General features: G+C 41.1%; 1 protein-coding gene across 8 annotated transcripts in view; it reads left to right on the forward strand.

Moving 5' to 3' along the window:
- The window catches only part of APBA2 (amyloid beta precursor protein binding family A member 2), a 240,583-nt gene that overhangs the window by 200,013 nt on the left and 25,401 nt on the right, over positions 1-15,169 (forward strand). For all 8 annotated transcript variants that reach the window (XM_048868169.2, XM_048868174.2, XM_048868170.2 and 5 more), the window contains 2 exons: positions 5,951-6,136; positions 11,245-11,424. In XM_048868169.2, coding sequence (XP_048724126.2) covers positions 5,951-6,136; positions 11,245-11,424 — 366 coding nt within the window. The remainder of the gene's footprint in view (positions 1-5,950; positions 6,137-11,244; positions 11,425-15,169) is intronic.

A 15,169-nucleotide genomic window follows, 5' to 3' on the forward strand; every position in this document is an offset into this window, starting at 1 on the left:
AAGGGTTTTACTAAAGCTTATTTTGAATGTGGCTGATTTTTCTGTGTACAGCAGGTCTCAGAGTAGCTGGAGGCTTTGCTTCCCCTGTCTTTTAGTACTCACTGTTGATGAGTGTTTGCATTTTTAGCTTGACTGTGTTTTTACCAGTGCTAGAGAGATTTATTGACTAACTTCATTACTGTGGCTCTATATCTACTGGTGTAGCAGCTGGCACAGGCAGTCTGCAGTTTTATATCTGTCAATTATATAAAACCACTTCTGCTATCATTAATTCAGTGTTCTAACCCTTATGTAACTTTATTGTATGTCATGCATGGAAGCATCTGGTGGTACTAACTGGTTTAAAAGAATTCTGATTTCACTAAAAAAAGTAGATATCTAACTTGATTTATGTTGGGGTTTGAACTGGGTCAGTAGTGGCAGTAAGGCATATTATCACCTTGGACCCATAGCTCTAGTGGGTTTGTTGCCGTAGGCCAAACTAGCAAATGGTTGCCACTACCAGGCTGGAGTCACTCACGTGATATTTTCAGCCCTGTGTGACCACCTGTTCAGTTCACATGTTAGAAATAACCCTGCTTTTGACAGCATGCCATACTTCCGATCTGAGCAGAGCTTCCCCTAGCTGCTCTGCTCTGTGCGCTGGGCTTGCAATCAGGGAGTGAAATTGGCACAAGTGCCACAGCAACTGTCTCCTGCTTCTCACACTCACACTGTGGAAAAGCTGGGATAGTGAAGCTTTTCCACAGTGTAGGAGAGGCAAGGCTGACAAGTCTACATGCCCTGACTCCACAACCCAGTCACTGGTAAAGCTGATGTTCAATGGGTTACCATTTTGCAGAGTGCTCTGCTCTGCCCCCACTGACGTGACCTCACACACACCATGCGCATGGGGTCACGCAGACGGGGGCTGGTCCACGCAGTTCCAGAAGTACCGAAGTGTCTGGTATTCTGAATCAGTGACCACCCTAGGGACTGGTCCTATGAGGGCCTCTGAGTTGTCTGACTCATGCTCCCACAGTGCAGCCACAGGAGCTGAACGGGTAAAGGCAGCCATCAGCCACCAGGAGAGCTGTGGGAGAACATGCAGCCCATCTGCCCCTGCCCCCGCCTCCGCCCCCACCCCTTCTTTGAGATCTTCTTCAGATTTCATCAACTGACCCTCAGAGTAGCCACAGCCCTTTTTCCCTGGTAAAAAGGGGAGAGGAGGGAGCCACCAAAGGAGAAGGAAAAAGGGAACATATGAAAGGGAAAATGAAGAAATCAGGGAACCAGGATATGGGAAACAAAACCATGAGGGGTAACAACAGGGACTTCTAGGAGAGCAATACATATAGAGGCAAGGAGATTTGGATGAAGGGGAACCTGGATGGCTATTTTGGAGAAGGAGAAACAAGTCTGGGGAGGGGGGGAAATATTTGGTTTTCCAAGGACAGAGATATGGGTGAGAGGTTTGGGATAGGGAGACCTTGGATAGGGAAGAGGGAAAGATTAAAGAGCCAGATAGGAAGAGATGGAGGGATTAGGGGAGAGAAGACAAATGGGGGATTTAAGGATAGGGAGGTGGGGAGAAAAACGAGAGAAGGGGAAAAGTAATGCAAAGGGGGAGGATACTGAGAGCAGAGAAAAGAGCAATGATGTAGAGAGAAAAAAAGAGAGAGAATGTGGAGGAAGAGAAAGAAAGGTGGACAAGTGCGGTTAATACATTTTATTTGGCATATTCTTAGTCCCACATTTAATTGTATTAAACAATGGAAAGGTGTGGGGGGAAGCAGGAGAGAATCTACTTTTAGGATTGGCAGGGCAAAAATCTTTGAGCTGCTCGTGAGTGGTGGACATGGGGGACAGAAACTCTAAATGCATAGATGTATTTATTTCTCCACCTCAGTTCTTTCTTGTGAACCTTGTGTTTATTATTCGGATACTTGGAACAATCTCCTGAAAAACAACTCTCCCTACAGAGTTCCCGTCGTCTGCTGGGAGATGTCCATTATAATACATTTTCCCCTCCACTTATAGATGCTGCAGGACCCTGCAAATTCTCACAGAAATCCCCAAGCCCTTCTGTGGCCATCATCACATTTCATCTATCACAATTTAGGGATAAACACACAATGTTTTATTTCAGACTGAAAAGAATTGTTAAAAGCATTTTAAGAATAGTGTGTGGAAAAAAGAGATTTTTCTAATCAATAGACCAAGTTGTTCCAATAAGCTGTCAGTGTTGGTATTTTTTTAGCTCTGTCAAGTTATATTGTATTATGGTTCTTAAAACAATTATTCTTCCTGACCTGAAAAACTCTTCTATTCTCTGGCCTGGGAGAGAAGCATTGTAATTTGATAGATGAATACCCAGATATGTGGCTCCTTACCTCTGTGAGGAGAAGAATTAGCTAATGAATAGTTAGAGAAGGGGTGGAAGGGTCAAATCATTCTCTGAAGTGGATCAAATTGCATTTCTTAAGTTATGGGCTGTGGTCCAGGACATACATTTCCCACTATATATGACCTTCAATCCACAGCAGAGTTCCCACTGCTGTCACTGGGACAATTACACAAAGGTCAGGGGCAGAATATGGCTTTTATGTAGTCACTAAACTTTTTTAGTTATTTGTCACATTCAGCATCACGTAGTGGAAAACAATCTCACTTGTAGGACCACTGCTATTTCCACCCTTTCATTTCTTCCCCACTTATCCACCTTTCTCTGTTTCTCTGTTTCACCTGTTTTTGTATGTCTCTTCCTTTTTTCCCTCTGCATTTCCTTCCCTGCAGTATCTCCCAATTTGACCCCCTGGACTTCACTCCCACCCCATTTGAAAAAATGGTCAGCAATGGTATAATAGATGACATACAAAGTATCATAATTGGCCTTGAGTTTACATCCCACTGAGAGTCATGGAGACTAGGTGTGTTCACACCTCACAGGGACAAGCTACCTGCAGACTCAAAAAGAGAATACTGAGTTTCACGTCTCAGAATTCTCTCCATAACCATGAAGACTGGAAACATATTTTTAACAGAAACTGAGATTTTTGCAGTGTCTTACTATGGGCATCAACATTGTTGACTGGGCCAGTTGTTGCTCCCAGCTCTGATTTAGGTGAATCCAACATCCATCAATCTAAGTTCTAATATGGCCCCTGACATGCTGGGTGGTAAAAACCTTGCAGAATTCTGAAGTGTATGCAAGAACATCTCTTTCTGCTTCCTGCAGCCAGAAGGGACTGGTGCTATTATTGTGGTGCTGTTTGGGGAAAGCAAGGACAAAAGCAGGCTTTACATTTTGCACTGGAGTTCCTGATGTCTGGGTCCACTCTGAAATATCTCTTTTGATTATAACAGTTTTCCATGCGCTTCTGAGTCACACAGGTCCCAGAAAGCCATATGTAGTGGCTCTGCAGAAGGTCAGGATGCAGGTCAACCTGCTGAACAAGGCCAAGGCAGGGCCCCAATGTGTTGTGTGCATTAGGTTGCTGAGGAGGGGCCAGGAAGGAAAGCTAAATCACAGGAGCCCCCTCAAGATGGTCGACTCCATAGCCTCACTCAGTCAGCACTGACCCATTGGGTATTTGTTTGTTAATGTTTTTACATGACAAGTCAGACTGCAGTAGGGTGGAAAAAGTTATTTGGCTGTTTCCGTTCACAACAATCTGCTCTGTTCCATCACTTCGCTCTCATTAGCCCAATTGCTACATATCTCAATTGGGCTGGATGAAATCTGACATCACATATGTAATGTCACACTGCATGACCACAGCCAGTGGAAAAGTACCCTCTTGGGAACAGGAAGCAGCACCCCACAGCTGCAGAGCCAGGAATGATAGCTGTAGACCTTACATGGGCCACAAGCTGCAGAGGCCCCCTCTCTCCTGGACAAGGGCCCAAAATGTTTAAAAGGGAAACAATAAAACAATATATTGATTTCAGACTAAATACATGCAGCACGGGGAAGATCCAGAAAGCACTGATTCAAGAACAAGTGTTTGTATTCCAGTTCAAGCAGAAGATTTGATGGATTTTTTACCTCTTCAAGCCAAATAACAATCAAATATTTCAAGAGTGCTGCTTAAAACCTGTATAAATTTACAATTACCTAGAATATCAGCACAAAAAACTATTTGGCTTTACAATTCTAAATGTTTAAAGTTCTTTCAGAACTGTAATAGCATTGTTTAGCTGCAGCACACCTCATAAATGAGGAGTCTTACAAGGTAGCTGGTGGGCCACATTCATTTATTCTTATTCAGTGCAAGTTCACGAATAATAAAACTTCAAGTTTATACCCAGTGGAGCAAAGGAGCCATGATTAAAAATGACCTTGAAGGCTCTTCCTCTACGAGATCAATGCTTTTTGATTGAACAAACAAATGACAGAAGTATGAACTAGAAATCAATAATACAAAGTTTTAGATCATTGCAAAAGACAAATACATAGTAATATCCGGGATAAAGCAAGCTCGGTGACAAAAAGAATTCTTCCCTGACTGCAAACATTCGCTGACTTCACGTTTGCCCAAGGATAACTTATTAGTTCCATAATGATACATTCCTGGGAGAAAGCATCTGGAGATGGTAAGCTGAGATTTCCTTGTCCACAAAGTTTGAAAAGAGAAATAAATTAAAAGGCAGAAGTAATCCATCAAGAGGATGCAGTACTGAAAGATGTGAGATAGAGGTAGACATTTTTGAAAAGTGTTTAAAAACTGCTCCAAAGTTATTTTTTCACGTTTTGGAGCAATAGCACGCTCTTACATAAGATACCTTTCTCAGGCCATCATTTGGGCAGGTTTCCATTGTTTCCTAAAATCAAGGAGCAAAAGGCTTTTCTCAGCTAAATCCAGGGGTCAAAACTTGTCTAGTGTAACTGAGTTGGCAGCCTGACAACCCTAATTTGACTTGGCTGAGGAAGATTTTGACTAGTTATGCTGGTGAAGGCTTATTAGCTTTGATTATGCTGGTGTTGCTGAGAGGAGAATTTGCCCAGAGCTTTCCCGTCTCCCCTATTTTGCAACATACTGTGTACCAGTTATCCACCTGCCTACCCCCAACATCTTACAGGTGGCTGAACTTCAGTACTCCTGTATAGATACTGCAAATGGAAACCAACATTTGTCAACAGACATCCATAATGGGTCAAATTAAGACGTGATATGAGCTCAGACTAGGACCCAATTTACCAAAGGTACTAAAGCATGTGCCTCACTTTAAGCACGCAAATAGTGCCATTGACTTCAGTGGACTACAGGTGCATTGAGTACCTTTCTGAATCCAGACTCTAGGCTGGCCTCCCTTTCAGATATCTATGTCCTCGCTGGTGTGACTTACATGGTGAGGAGGAAGGAGTAAGAATATCTATGTTAAAATTTGCCCCTCATAATGAGGAGAAGGCAACACAACATTTACAATCCATTGTGAGGAAAGAAAATGATAACTTCGTATTTTGGAAAATGTTACATGATGGTTTATTGAATCCTTCTTTATCTTGTCCTGGCATAGCAGTAATGTTCATGATCTTGTTATAAACAGCTTCTGTCACTGCTTTATTTTGGAGTTTAATTGTTTGCAAAAGCCATGTATTTTCAAACATGATGAAATGGTTTCTAAAATATTGGAACATATTTTCCTTTTACTTGAGGCCTGATGCTTTTAAAGTTTTTGTAATAGGCCTGTGTGCCAAATATCTGCAGTTGTTATTCAGACAAAATTTCCATTGAAGCCCAGGGGTTTTCAGTAACTCTGGCTATGACTTCAGTAACAGTTTTGTTTGAGAAATTGGCTGAATAAAGGCTGCAGGATCTGGCCCCATATTGACTGCACAAAGAGATGCAAGCTTAGCTGCCTGTTGTCACACTCAAGAAATTAGACAATATGGGAGAGGGAAAAAGTTATATTTCTGGAGTAATACTGTGCATGTGGAACATTTTTGTTTATCTTTTGCTTTGTGAAGGAAACTATGATGGATCATGCACTGCGCACAATCTCATACATTGCTGATATTGGTAACATTGTTGTTTTAATGGCAAGACGCCGGATGCCAAGGTCTGCTTCTCAAGACTGTATAGAGACGACACCTGGTGCCCAAGAAGGAAAGAAACAGTACAAAATGATATGTCATGTCTTTGAATCTGAGGATGTAAGTAAACTTAAATTATTTTTTTAATACAGTATGTCATTTAGGGGACCTCAGAAATCTAATGGTATCTATCGCATGAATGCATTTTTGTTGCCAGGAATTTCTTTTCTGATTGGCTGATCCTTTCAAAGGTTTACAGGCTAACTTTTATAATAGTTATTACTGTTCTGTTCCAAATTGCAATATTGGTATAGACTACAGCTTTGTTCAGGAAGGACAGGCAGGGCAAAAGAAATGATCAAGAATATATACCCTTGCTCTGAAGTCCAGAAGGAGGTGGGAGTCACTGGTTAATGATAAAAGGGGTATCCTGGTAGTAGTCTACTGTAGATCAACAAATCAGGAAGAGGAGGCGAATGAGGCATTTCTAGAACAACAAAAATACCCAAAACGCAAGACCAGTACAACGGGGGACTTTTACTACCCAGACATCTGTTGGAAAAGTAATACAGAAAAACACAAAATTTCCAGTAAGTTCTTGGAATGTATTTGGGACAACTTTTTGTGCAGAAAGTAGCCAAGATGGCAGCCATTTTAGAGTTGATTCTGGTCAACAGGGAGGAATTGGTAGTGAATCTGAAGGTGGAAGACAATTTGGGTGAAAGTGATCATGAAATGATAGATTTCATGATTCAAAGGAAATTTTGTAAGCATCTGGAGGATGATAGGGTTATAAGGAATAGCCAGCATGGATTTGTCAAACAAAAATCATGTTAAACCAATTTAATTGCCTTCTTTGACAGGGTTACTGGCCTAGTGAATGGGGGGAAGCAGTAGATGTTATATATCTTGATTTAGTAAGACTTTTGATACAGTCCCACATGCTATTCTCATAAGCATACTAGGGAAATTGGTCTTGGTGGATGCACAATTAATTGAAAGACTATACTCAGAGTAGTTATCAATGGTTCACTGTCAAACTGGGAGTGTGTATCTAGTGGGGTCCCATAGGTCAGCCCTGGATCCAATAGTATTCAATATTTTCATTAATGATTTGGATAATGGAGAGTATGCATATAAAATTTGCAGATGACACCAAGCTGGGAGGGGTTGCAAGAACTTTGGAGTACAGAATTAGAATTTAAAACAACTGTGACAAATTGGGGAATTGGTCTGAAATCAGCAAAATGAAATTCAGTAAAGATAAGGGCAACACACTTCATTTGGGAAAGAAAAATCAAATGCACAACTACAAAATGAGGAATAACTGTCTAGGTGGTAGTACTGCTAAAAGGATCTGTGGGTTATAGTGGATCACAAATTGAATGAGTCAACAATGTGATGCAGCTGTGAAAAAGGCTAATATTCCAGAGTATATTAATAGGAGTAAGTCACAGGAGGTAATTGTCCCACTCTGCTTGGCCCTGGTGAGGCTTCTGTTGGAGTAGTGTGTCCAATTCTGGTCACAACTGGAGAGAGTCCAGAGGAGAGCAACAAAAATCATAAAAGGTTTAGAAAATTTGACCTATTAGGAAAGGTTTAAAAAAAACTGGGCATGTTTAGTCTTGAGAAAAGGAGACCAAGGGGAAACCTGTTAAGTCTTCAAATATATTAAGTGCTGTTATAAAGAGGACAGGAATCAATAGATCTCCATGTCCACTGAAGGTAGGACAAGAATTAAGTGGCTTAATTTGCAGCAAAGGAGATTTAGATTAGATATTAAGAAAACTAACTATAAGGGTAGTTAAGCTCTGGAATAGGCTTCCAAGGGGTGTGTGGAATCCTCATCATTGGAGGTTTGTAAGAACAAGTTGGTCAAACACTATCAGGGATGGTTTTGGTTTAATTGATCCTGTCACAGTGTAGGGGGATGGACTTGATGGCTTTTCGAGATCCTTTCCAGCTCTGCATTTTACTATTTAAAAGGAAAGGAAGTGACCACATCACAATTCTGGCCATTTGCACTCATCGTAGAAAGGCTAAAGAATGAATGGACTTGGGGAGACACTCTCACCTCTGGGGAAGTGTGGATTTTTGTTTTTTTGTTTTTTTTTAAAGAAAAGTTAAAGGAAAAAGTGTCAAGTTAGTAAAAATTAAAAGCAGGAAAAGTATTAATTTTTGTTTCTAACTTATAAAGATATTTTGAAGTACTAATGCCACTAGGGAAGTGTTCATTTAAATCCACCAGTTTAATGGGCAGTTTTAAAATCTGTTTCTTAACATGTTGTTTTCAAAATAAAACTAGCCCATTGTCTGATACAATTTTAGCTCCAGATCACATATTTTGCGAGGCAGAAAATCTTTCAGTTTAATATTTGAATTGGGAGGCAGTGTTGCCTGGTAGATAGAATAGCTGACTGGGCCTCATGAGATCTGTATTCTGTTCCCAGCTCTGCCGCTGCCTGCTGGGTGACCTTGGCAAAGTCGCTTTGCCTTCTTGTGCCTCCATTTCCCCATCTGTAAAATAGGAATAATGATACTTACCTCCTTTGTAAAGCTCTTTGAGATGTACTGATGTAAAGCACTAAATGAGAACAAGGTATCATTAAAAACAATAATTGATTCTAAGCCTGCATCTGGCTTGCATCTCTTTCCGATCTGTTGGTGAACTTGAAAAGCAGAGGGGAGAGAAATGGACTGAACACCAAAAACTGATACCAATGGAGACAGATTAAGTAGCGGGAAGGGGACACAGATGACAAACCATGATAAGATGGGTTATAAAAATCTTTATTGATTACTTCTCAATGGTTGACATTCACATGTCTTGGGCATATTTATTTGTATTGTTGTTCATAGTGTGACGGGTCACCTCGTTGAAAAGAAATTCCAGAATATACAGTAATGTCACATGACTAGTTTAGCCAATCATTTCTCAGAATTTTCTAAATCTGTTTTCAAATGGTAGAATATTGACCTCTGTCTGTCTTTAAACAATGGAGTTTATTGCAACATGTTATTGTAAAGCACAAATTAAACAAGAATGTTACCTCTGTTGAATACTTGAAATAAACCATTTAACATCCTATTTTGGGAATAAAGAGTTATAGATGTTATAACATTGCCTACCATGTGTAGAGATAGTGTGGGTATCCCTTACTGTATTTAGGTTGTGCCAGTTCTCTGACAAAGACCACTGCATTTTCAGAACAAAAACACCTTCAAAACTCAGGTGGTTGGACTGAATACACTGTTTCCTCATATATGATATGTGATTTGTAGCTGATTGCTAGTATTTTGAGGGACTCTACACTGCAGGATACAAGCAACTCCTATTTAAGTCAGTAGGAGTTGTTCATATCCTGTGGTGGAAGAAGAATAGGGCTCCTGGAAACCATGTTGACCTACCAAATCTAACCTATCATTCTCTTGTGATCTGCAGTGGATCAATATGGGAGAAATAAAAATTTCAGTTAAGAAAACTAATGTTGCACATAAATACCTCCTGCTTTTTCCTACCTCTGTCTCTCACTGCTGCAGTGACATCTAGTGGAACTAAAAAGCAAAGTCTGCTACAAAGGTCTATGATTCTGTCTCAGTTAATTATTTAACATTTGTACAGTGCCTTGAATGTGTAAAGTGCTAAGTATTATTAATTATTATCTGTCTTTTCGTTTCTAATGTGTCTATTGCCCTAGGCTTCCAGACATTAGTCAGTGCAATTCAACTCTCTTACAGTTAACTTTGATGGGTAGTCATCTCATATTGCAGAGACTCCATAGTCAGAGGAGGTCTCCAGAAACACACCAGAGACTTGGAGAATGACTTAACAATCATGTGGCTAGGATATGCCCAGCAGTGTTTGGCCAGTGTGCACCATGATCATAAAAGGATTCACTGTCACAAAACCATACAATGCAAGAAAGCACAGACACATTATTAAACATTGCTGATGCGGGCAGGCAGTTCAGGCACTGCTCTGGGTTAAATAAGGCAATCAGCAAGTGGGTAGGGGACGAGGAGACAGGATTTGCTGAAGCTATGGGACAGGTACAATGGCCGCAAAGTGAGAGCTGATGGATTTGCAGAAGTGGCACATGCAGTGGTATAATATCCAGGAGTATTGAAGATTCTGATGATGGAGCAGGCCAAACTAATCATGCATCCATTTGTGAGGGTGGGCTTAATAATCACAAACAGGGAAACTCTATTCTGGTCACACATGCAAGCACAGACCCTCCTCTCTGCTGCACAGAGGACTGCACTTGTGGTCAGAAAGTACTGAGTGTCCAGACCAGGTGACAATCTCTCTCCTAAGGTATAGTCCACGCTGTGAAAAAGTCTGAGAACTCCTGATCTAGAATATATTTCTTCAGTGCTTATAGAAACAGATGCATAAGCAGCATATTACTAGCCACTGCAGCTTCTTGGTGAAAGGAGGTCATAAGAATGGCCATAGTGAGTCAGACCAATGGTCCATCTAGGCCAGTATCCTGTCTTCTGACAGTGGCCAATGCCAGATACTTCAGAGGTAATGAACAGAGGAGGCAATCATCATGTGATCCAATCCGTCATCCACTCCCAGCTTCTGGCAGTCAGAGGCTAGGAACAGCCAGAACCGGGAGTTGCATCCCTGACCATCTTAGGTAATAGCTATTGATGGATCTATTCTCCATTAATTTAATTCTTTTTTGAACTTTGTTATATTTTTGGCATTCACAGCATCCACTGGCAATGAATTCTACAGGTTGACTGTACCTTGTGTGAAGAAGTACTTTCTTTTGTTTGTTTTAAACCTGCTGCCTATTAATTTCATTGGGTGAGCCCTAGTTCTTGTGTTATCTGAAGGAGTAAAAAGCACTTGCTTATTCATTTTCTCCACACGAGTCATGATTTTTTACCTCCATCATATTCCCTTAGTCATCTCTTTTCCAAGCTGAAAAGTCCCAGTTTTCTTAATCTGTCGTCATACGGAAGCTCTTCCATACCCTTAATCGTTTTTGTTGCCCTTCTCTGTACCTTTTCCAGTTCTAAGATGCCTTTTTTTAGATGGGGTGACCAGAAGTATCAAGAGGTGAAGAGTTTGCCCGATTGAGTTTCCCAAAGAGAGATTTATGTTATCGTTGCATTCTGTATTATTTTGGGTGAATCTTATAAGCGAGCTAGCTCTATTCATTGCTACTGAGTGGTGTTCCTCCTTTTCAGCTGTATCTTATTTTATTCTACAGGCACAGCTGATAGCTCAGTCAATTGGTCAGGCTTTCAGCGTGGCCTACCAGGAGTTTCTGAGAGCCAATGGAATTAATCCAGAGGATCTCAGTCAGAAAGAATATAGTGACATAATCAATACCCAGGAAATGTATAATGATGATCTTATACACTTCTCCAATTCAGAGAACTGCAAGGAGGTAAATTCTTTTTTTTAATTTTTATTTCATGTTGTTAATCCTGTTTTCTTATTTTTAATATTGATGTACACTCTGAGCACTCAATTGGCATTTTAAGAGTACATTTGCATGGGAAATAAATGATTTTATTAGTATTCAACCTTAGTAGCTTTATATTTTTCCTACCCATTTTACTTTCAAGGCCCTTCTGCTTCCATCATAATAATAATAATTACATTTACATTTCATATAAATGGGAAACAGTAATACCTTTACACCATGCTTCAGGTGTCAGTTACTTGCGTGTTATAATGAGGTGTTGATATAATAGGGGAGTTGGTAGTCAGGTTTTAATGACCTTGAAAATTCACATTTTAATAGATTTTATATCTGCGGTTTGGCACTAAGCGTCTCTGTAAATGAGCTGACATTTCTGATCTCAGTAAGATATCTTTGGTGTATTTTCTGTATTAAGACTGTGTGTTTTAATTCCCATTCTAGAATAAAATCATATCTGGTTAATTTAAATGTTGGAGGTGCATATAGAAGAGAGGCCTGCTTCCAAAATATTACCTGCAAAGCCATGGGTGGAGGAGCATTCATCTGACATAGAAATAATGGTTTTTAATCAAGTTAGATAAAAATCACGGGACAGGATCCAAACGTAGATAATATGACCTTAAAGGCCAGATTGTTCTTAGGTTTTGTGGGTGTTTGAGGGCAATGGGTGGAACAGTGAGCTGTCTGCCATCTCACTGCTCCCCATGCAGGGATAGGGACCATTACAGTCTGTGTGCTTGGGGATAATAGGTACTGCTCTTTGGCACCCCCACGATACTATCTCCCTGAGGAGCAAGTGGGATCATGGCAAAGGGTAGGTGCAATGTGTGCACTCCCACTGCACATGGGGAAGTTGCTAGGGGAGAGAAGGGATTTTGTCTCCTGAAGAGATTGCAAAACTCTTCCAGGGCTTAGGAGGCTTCTGTCCATCACCAGTACTGCTTGGTGGTTGAATACCATAGACTGTCCCTAATATAGCATTGATTTTAGTCCATGAAAGAAGGGTTCTATGGAGTTCTGGCTCTGCATGGGACAAGCATGGCTGGCTCTTATGCTTCTGTTATTATCATAGCTCTTTCAAATCCCATTCATCTTATACTCAACACACTCCTGACTATCAGACTTCAGAGGGGTAGCCGTGTTAGTCTGGATCTGTAAAAGCAGCGAAGATTCCTGTGGCACCTTATAGACTAACAGACGTATTGGAGCATGAGCTTTCGTGGGTGAATACCCACTTCATCGGATGCATGTAGTGGAAATTTTCAGAGGCAGGTATAAATATGCAAGCAAGAATCAGGCTAGGGATAACGAGGTTAGTTCAATCAGGGAGGATGAGGCCCTCTTCTAGCCACCCTGGACACACCACATGATCCATTGTCTACAGCCAAACGCTGAGGTACAACCGCATTTGCTCCAATCCCTCAGACAGAGACCAGCACCTACAAGATCTTCACCAAGCATTCTCAAAACTATGATACCCACATGAGGAAATAAGGAAACAGATCACCAGAGCCAGATGTGTACCCAGAAGCCTCCTGCTGCAAGACAAGCCCAAGAAAGAAACCAGCAGAACTCCACTGGCCATCACATACAGTCCTCAGCTAAAACCTCTCCAATGCATCATCACTGATCTACAACCCATCCTGGACAACGATCCCTCACTTTCACAGGACTTGGGAGGCAGGCCAGTCCTCGCCCACAGACAACCCGCCAACCGGAAGCATATTCTCACCAGCAACTACACACCCCACCATAGTAACTCTAACTCAGGAACCAATCCATGCAACAAACCTCGATGCCAACTCTGCCCACATATCTACACCAGTGACACCATCACAGGACCTAACCAGATCAGCCACACCATCACTGGTTCATTCACCTGCACGTCCACCAATGTAATATACGCCATCATGTGCCAGCAATGCCCCTCTGCTATGTACATTGGTCAAACTGGACAGTCCCTACGTAAAAGGATAAATGGACACAAATCAGATATTAGGAATGGCAATATACAAAAACCTGTAGGGAACACTTCAACCTCCCTGGACACAAAAAAGCAGATTTAAAGGTAGCCATCCTGCAGCAAAAAAACTTCAGGACCAGACTTCAAAGAGAAACTGCGGCGCTTCAGTTCATTTGCAAATGTGACACCATCAGCTCAGGATTAAACAAAGACTGTGACTGGCTCGCCAGCTACAAAAGCAGTTTCTCCTCCCTTGGTGTTCACATCTCAACTGCTAGAAGCGGGCCTCATCCTCCCTGATTGAACTAATCTCGTTATCCCTAGCCTGATTCTTGCTTGCATATTTATATCTGCCTCTGGAAATTTCCACTACATGCGTCCGACGAAGTGGGTATTCACCCACGAAAGTTCATGCTCTAATACATCTGTTAGTCTATAAGGTGCCACAGGACTCTTTGCTGCTTTTACTGACTATCAAAGGTAAAGGGGACTTCTGCTCGGAAAGGTGACTACGTAAAATAAAAATAGCACTTTTAAAGATGCATCTTCTCCCTCTCTGTCTGACAAGTTGTACTACTACCAATGAAGTGGGTCCAGTAGAGCTGGCATTGATCAGCCTGGTTTCTTTCCCCCCGCCTCCTCCCCACCCTACACAAATAACAGCAGCAAAATTAACATCTGAAACCTCATTGCAGAATCTTCATTGTTGGTAATATATGAAGTGGAGACAACTTCCCTTAAGTCAATACCAGGTTTAGCATGGCATGTCAGCATGACTTACACTGATAATAATGGTGTACATTTCATATTTTACCTTTGAAATATGACCTTTCATCCAGGAAGGTCTCTAAGCACCTCAAAAACAGAATGAGGCACATGGGGCCAAATCCTGTGCCCACTGAAGTAATGACAAAACTCTCCTTGGTTTCAGTGTGATGAATATTTGGCCTGTGTTCTAATGGTCTGAGTGCAAAAAGCACAACTTCTGCATTGTAAAATGGTCTCATTTTGTGACCCTGGGCAAATCACTTAATCTTTCTGTCACAGTTTCCTCATCTGTGAAATAATAGGTGTAGTAGCACTTCCCTGCCTCACAGGGGTATTGGGAGGATTCATTAATTGAGGTTTAGAAAGCACTTTGAAGATGGAAAGCGCTACATGCTAAATGTTATTTCCAAGAGACAGGTCACATGATTTCACTGGGGGTTTTGCCTAAATAAGGGATGCAGATTTTGGACCTATACATAGGAAATGCAGTCATTTCTGGGTGAATCATGGTGACTGGAAGTGAAGGTGAAAATCCATATTCAACTGAAAACCAGTCCCGGTATACGTAAATTGTAATTTATAGCATTACAAATAGAAACGGTAAAGAAATGGATGTGTGGTTTATATGGGTACAGTTGTTGGACTTGACAAGGTATTGTTTATGTACATGTAACATCTGGAAAATATTTCAAATTGGTCACACAAGGGAAAACAAACTTAATTAGAAAATCTTGTTTTTACTTGTAATCGTAACTGATTAGATAAAAAATATGTGTAACTCCAAGATGCCAGTTTTATAATCACTTCTCTGAGCTTAAGCTTGCTTCAGAGTAATGAATAGTGGCCTCCCTTCCTGCTGCCCATTGCTCCTTGGTTCCCAGTTCTCCTAACTGAGCATGTTTACGAGTAATGATGGATTGTCTGATCATGCTGAAGCTGTTGCACTCTGGCTGGATTTCAATCAATCCAGGGATA

This window comes from Caretta caretta, chromosome 10 (genome assembly GCF_965140235.1).
Source record: "Caretta caretta isolate rCarCar2 chromosome 10, rCarCar1.hap1, whole genome shotgun sequence".
NCBI classification, from domain to species: Eukaryota; Metazoa; Chordata; order Testudines; family Cheloniidae; genus Caretta; species Caretta caretta.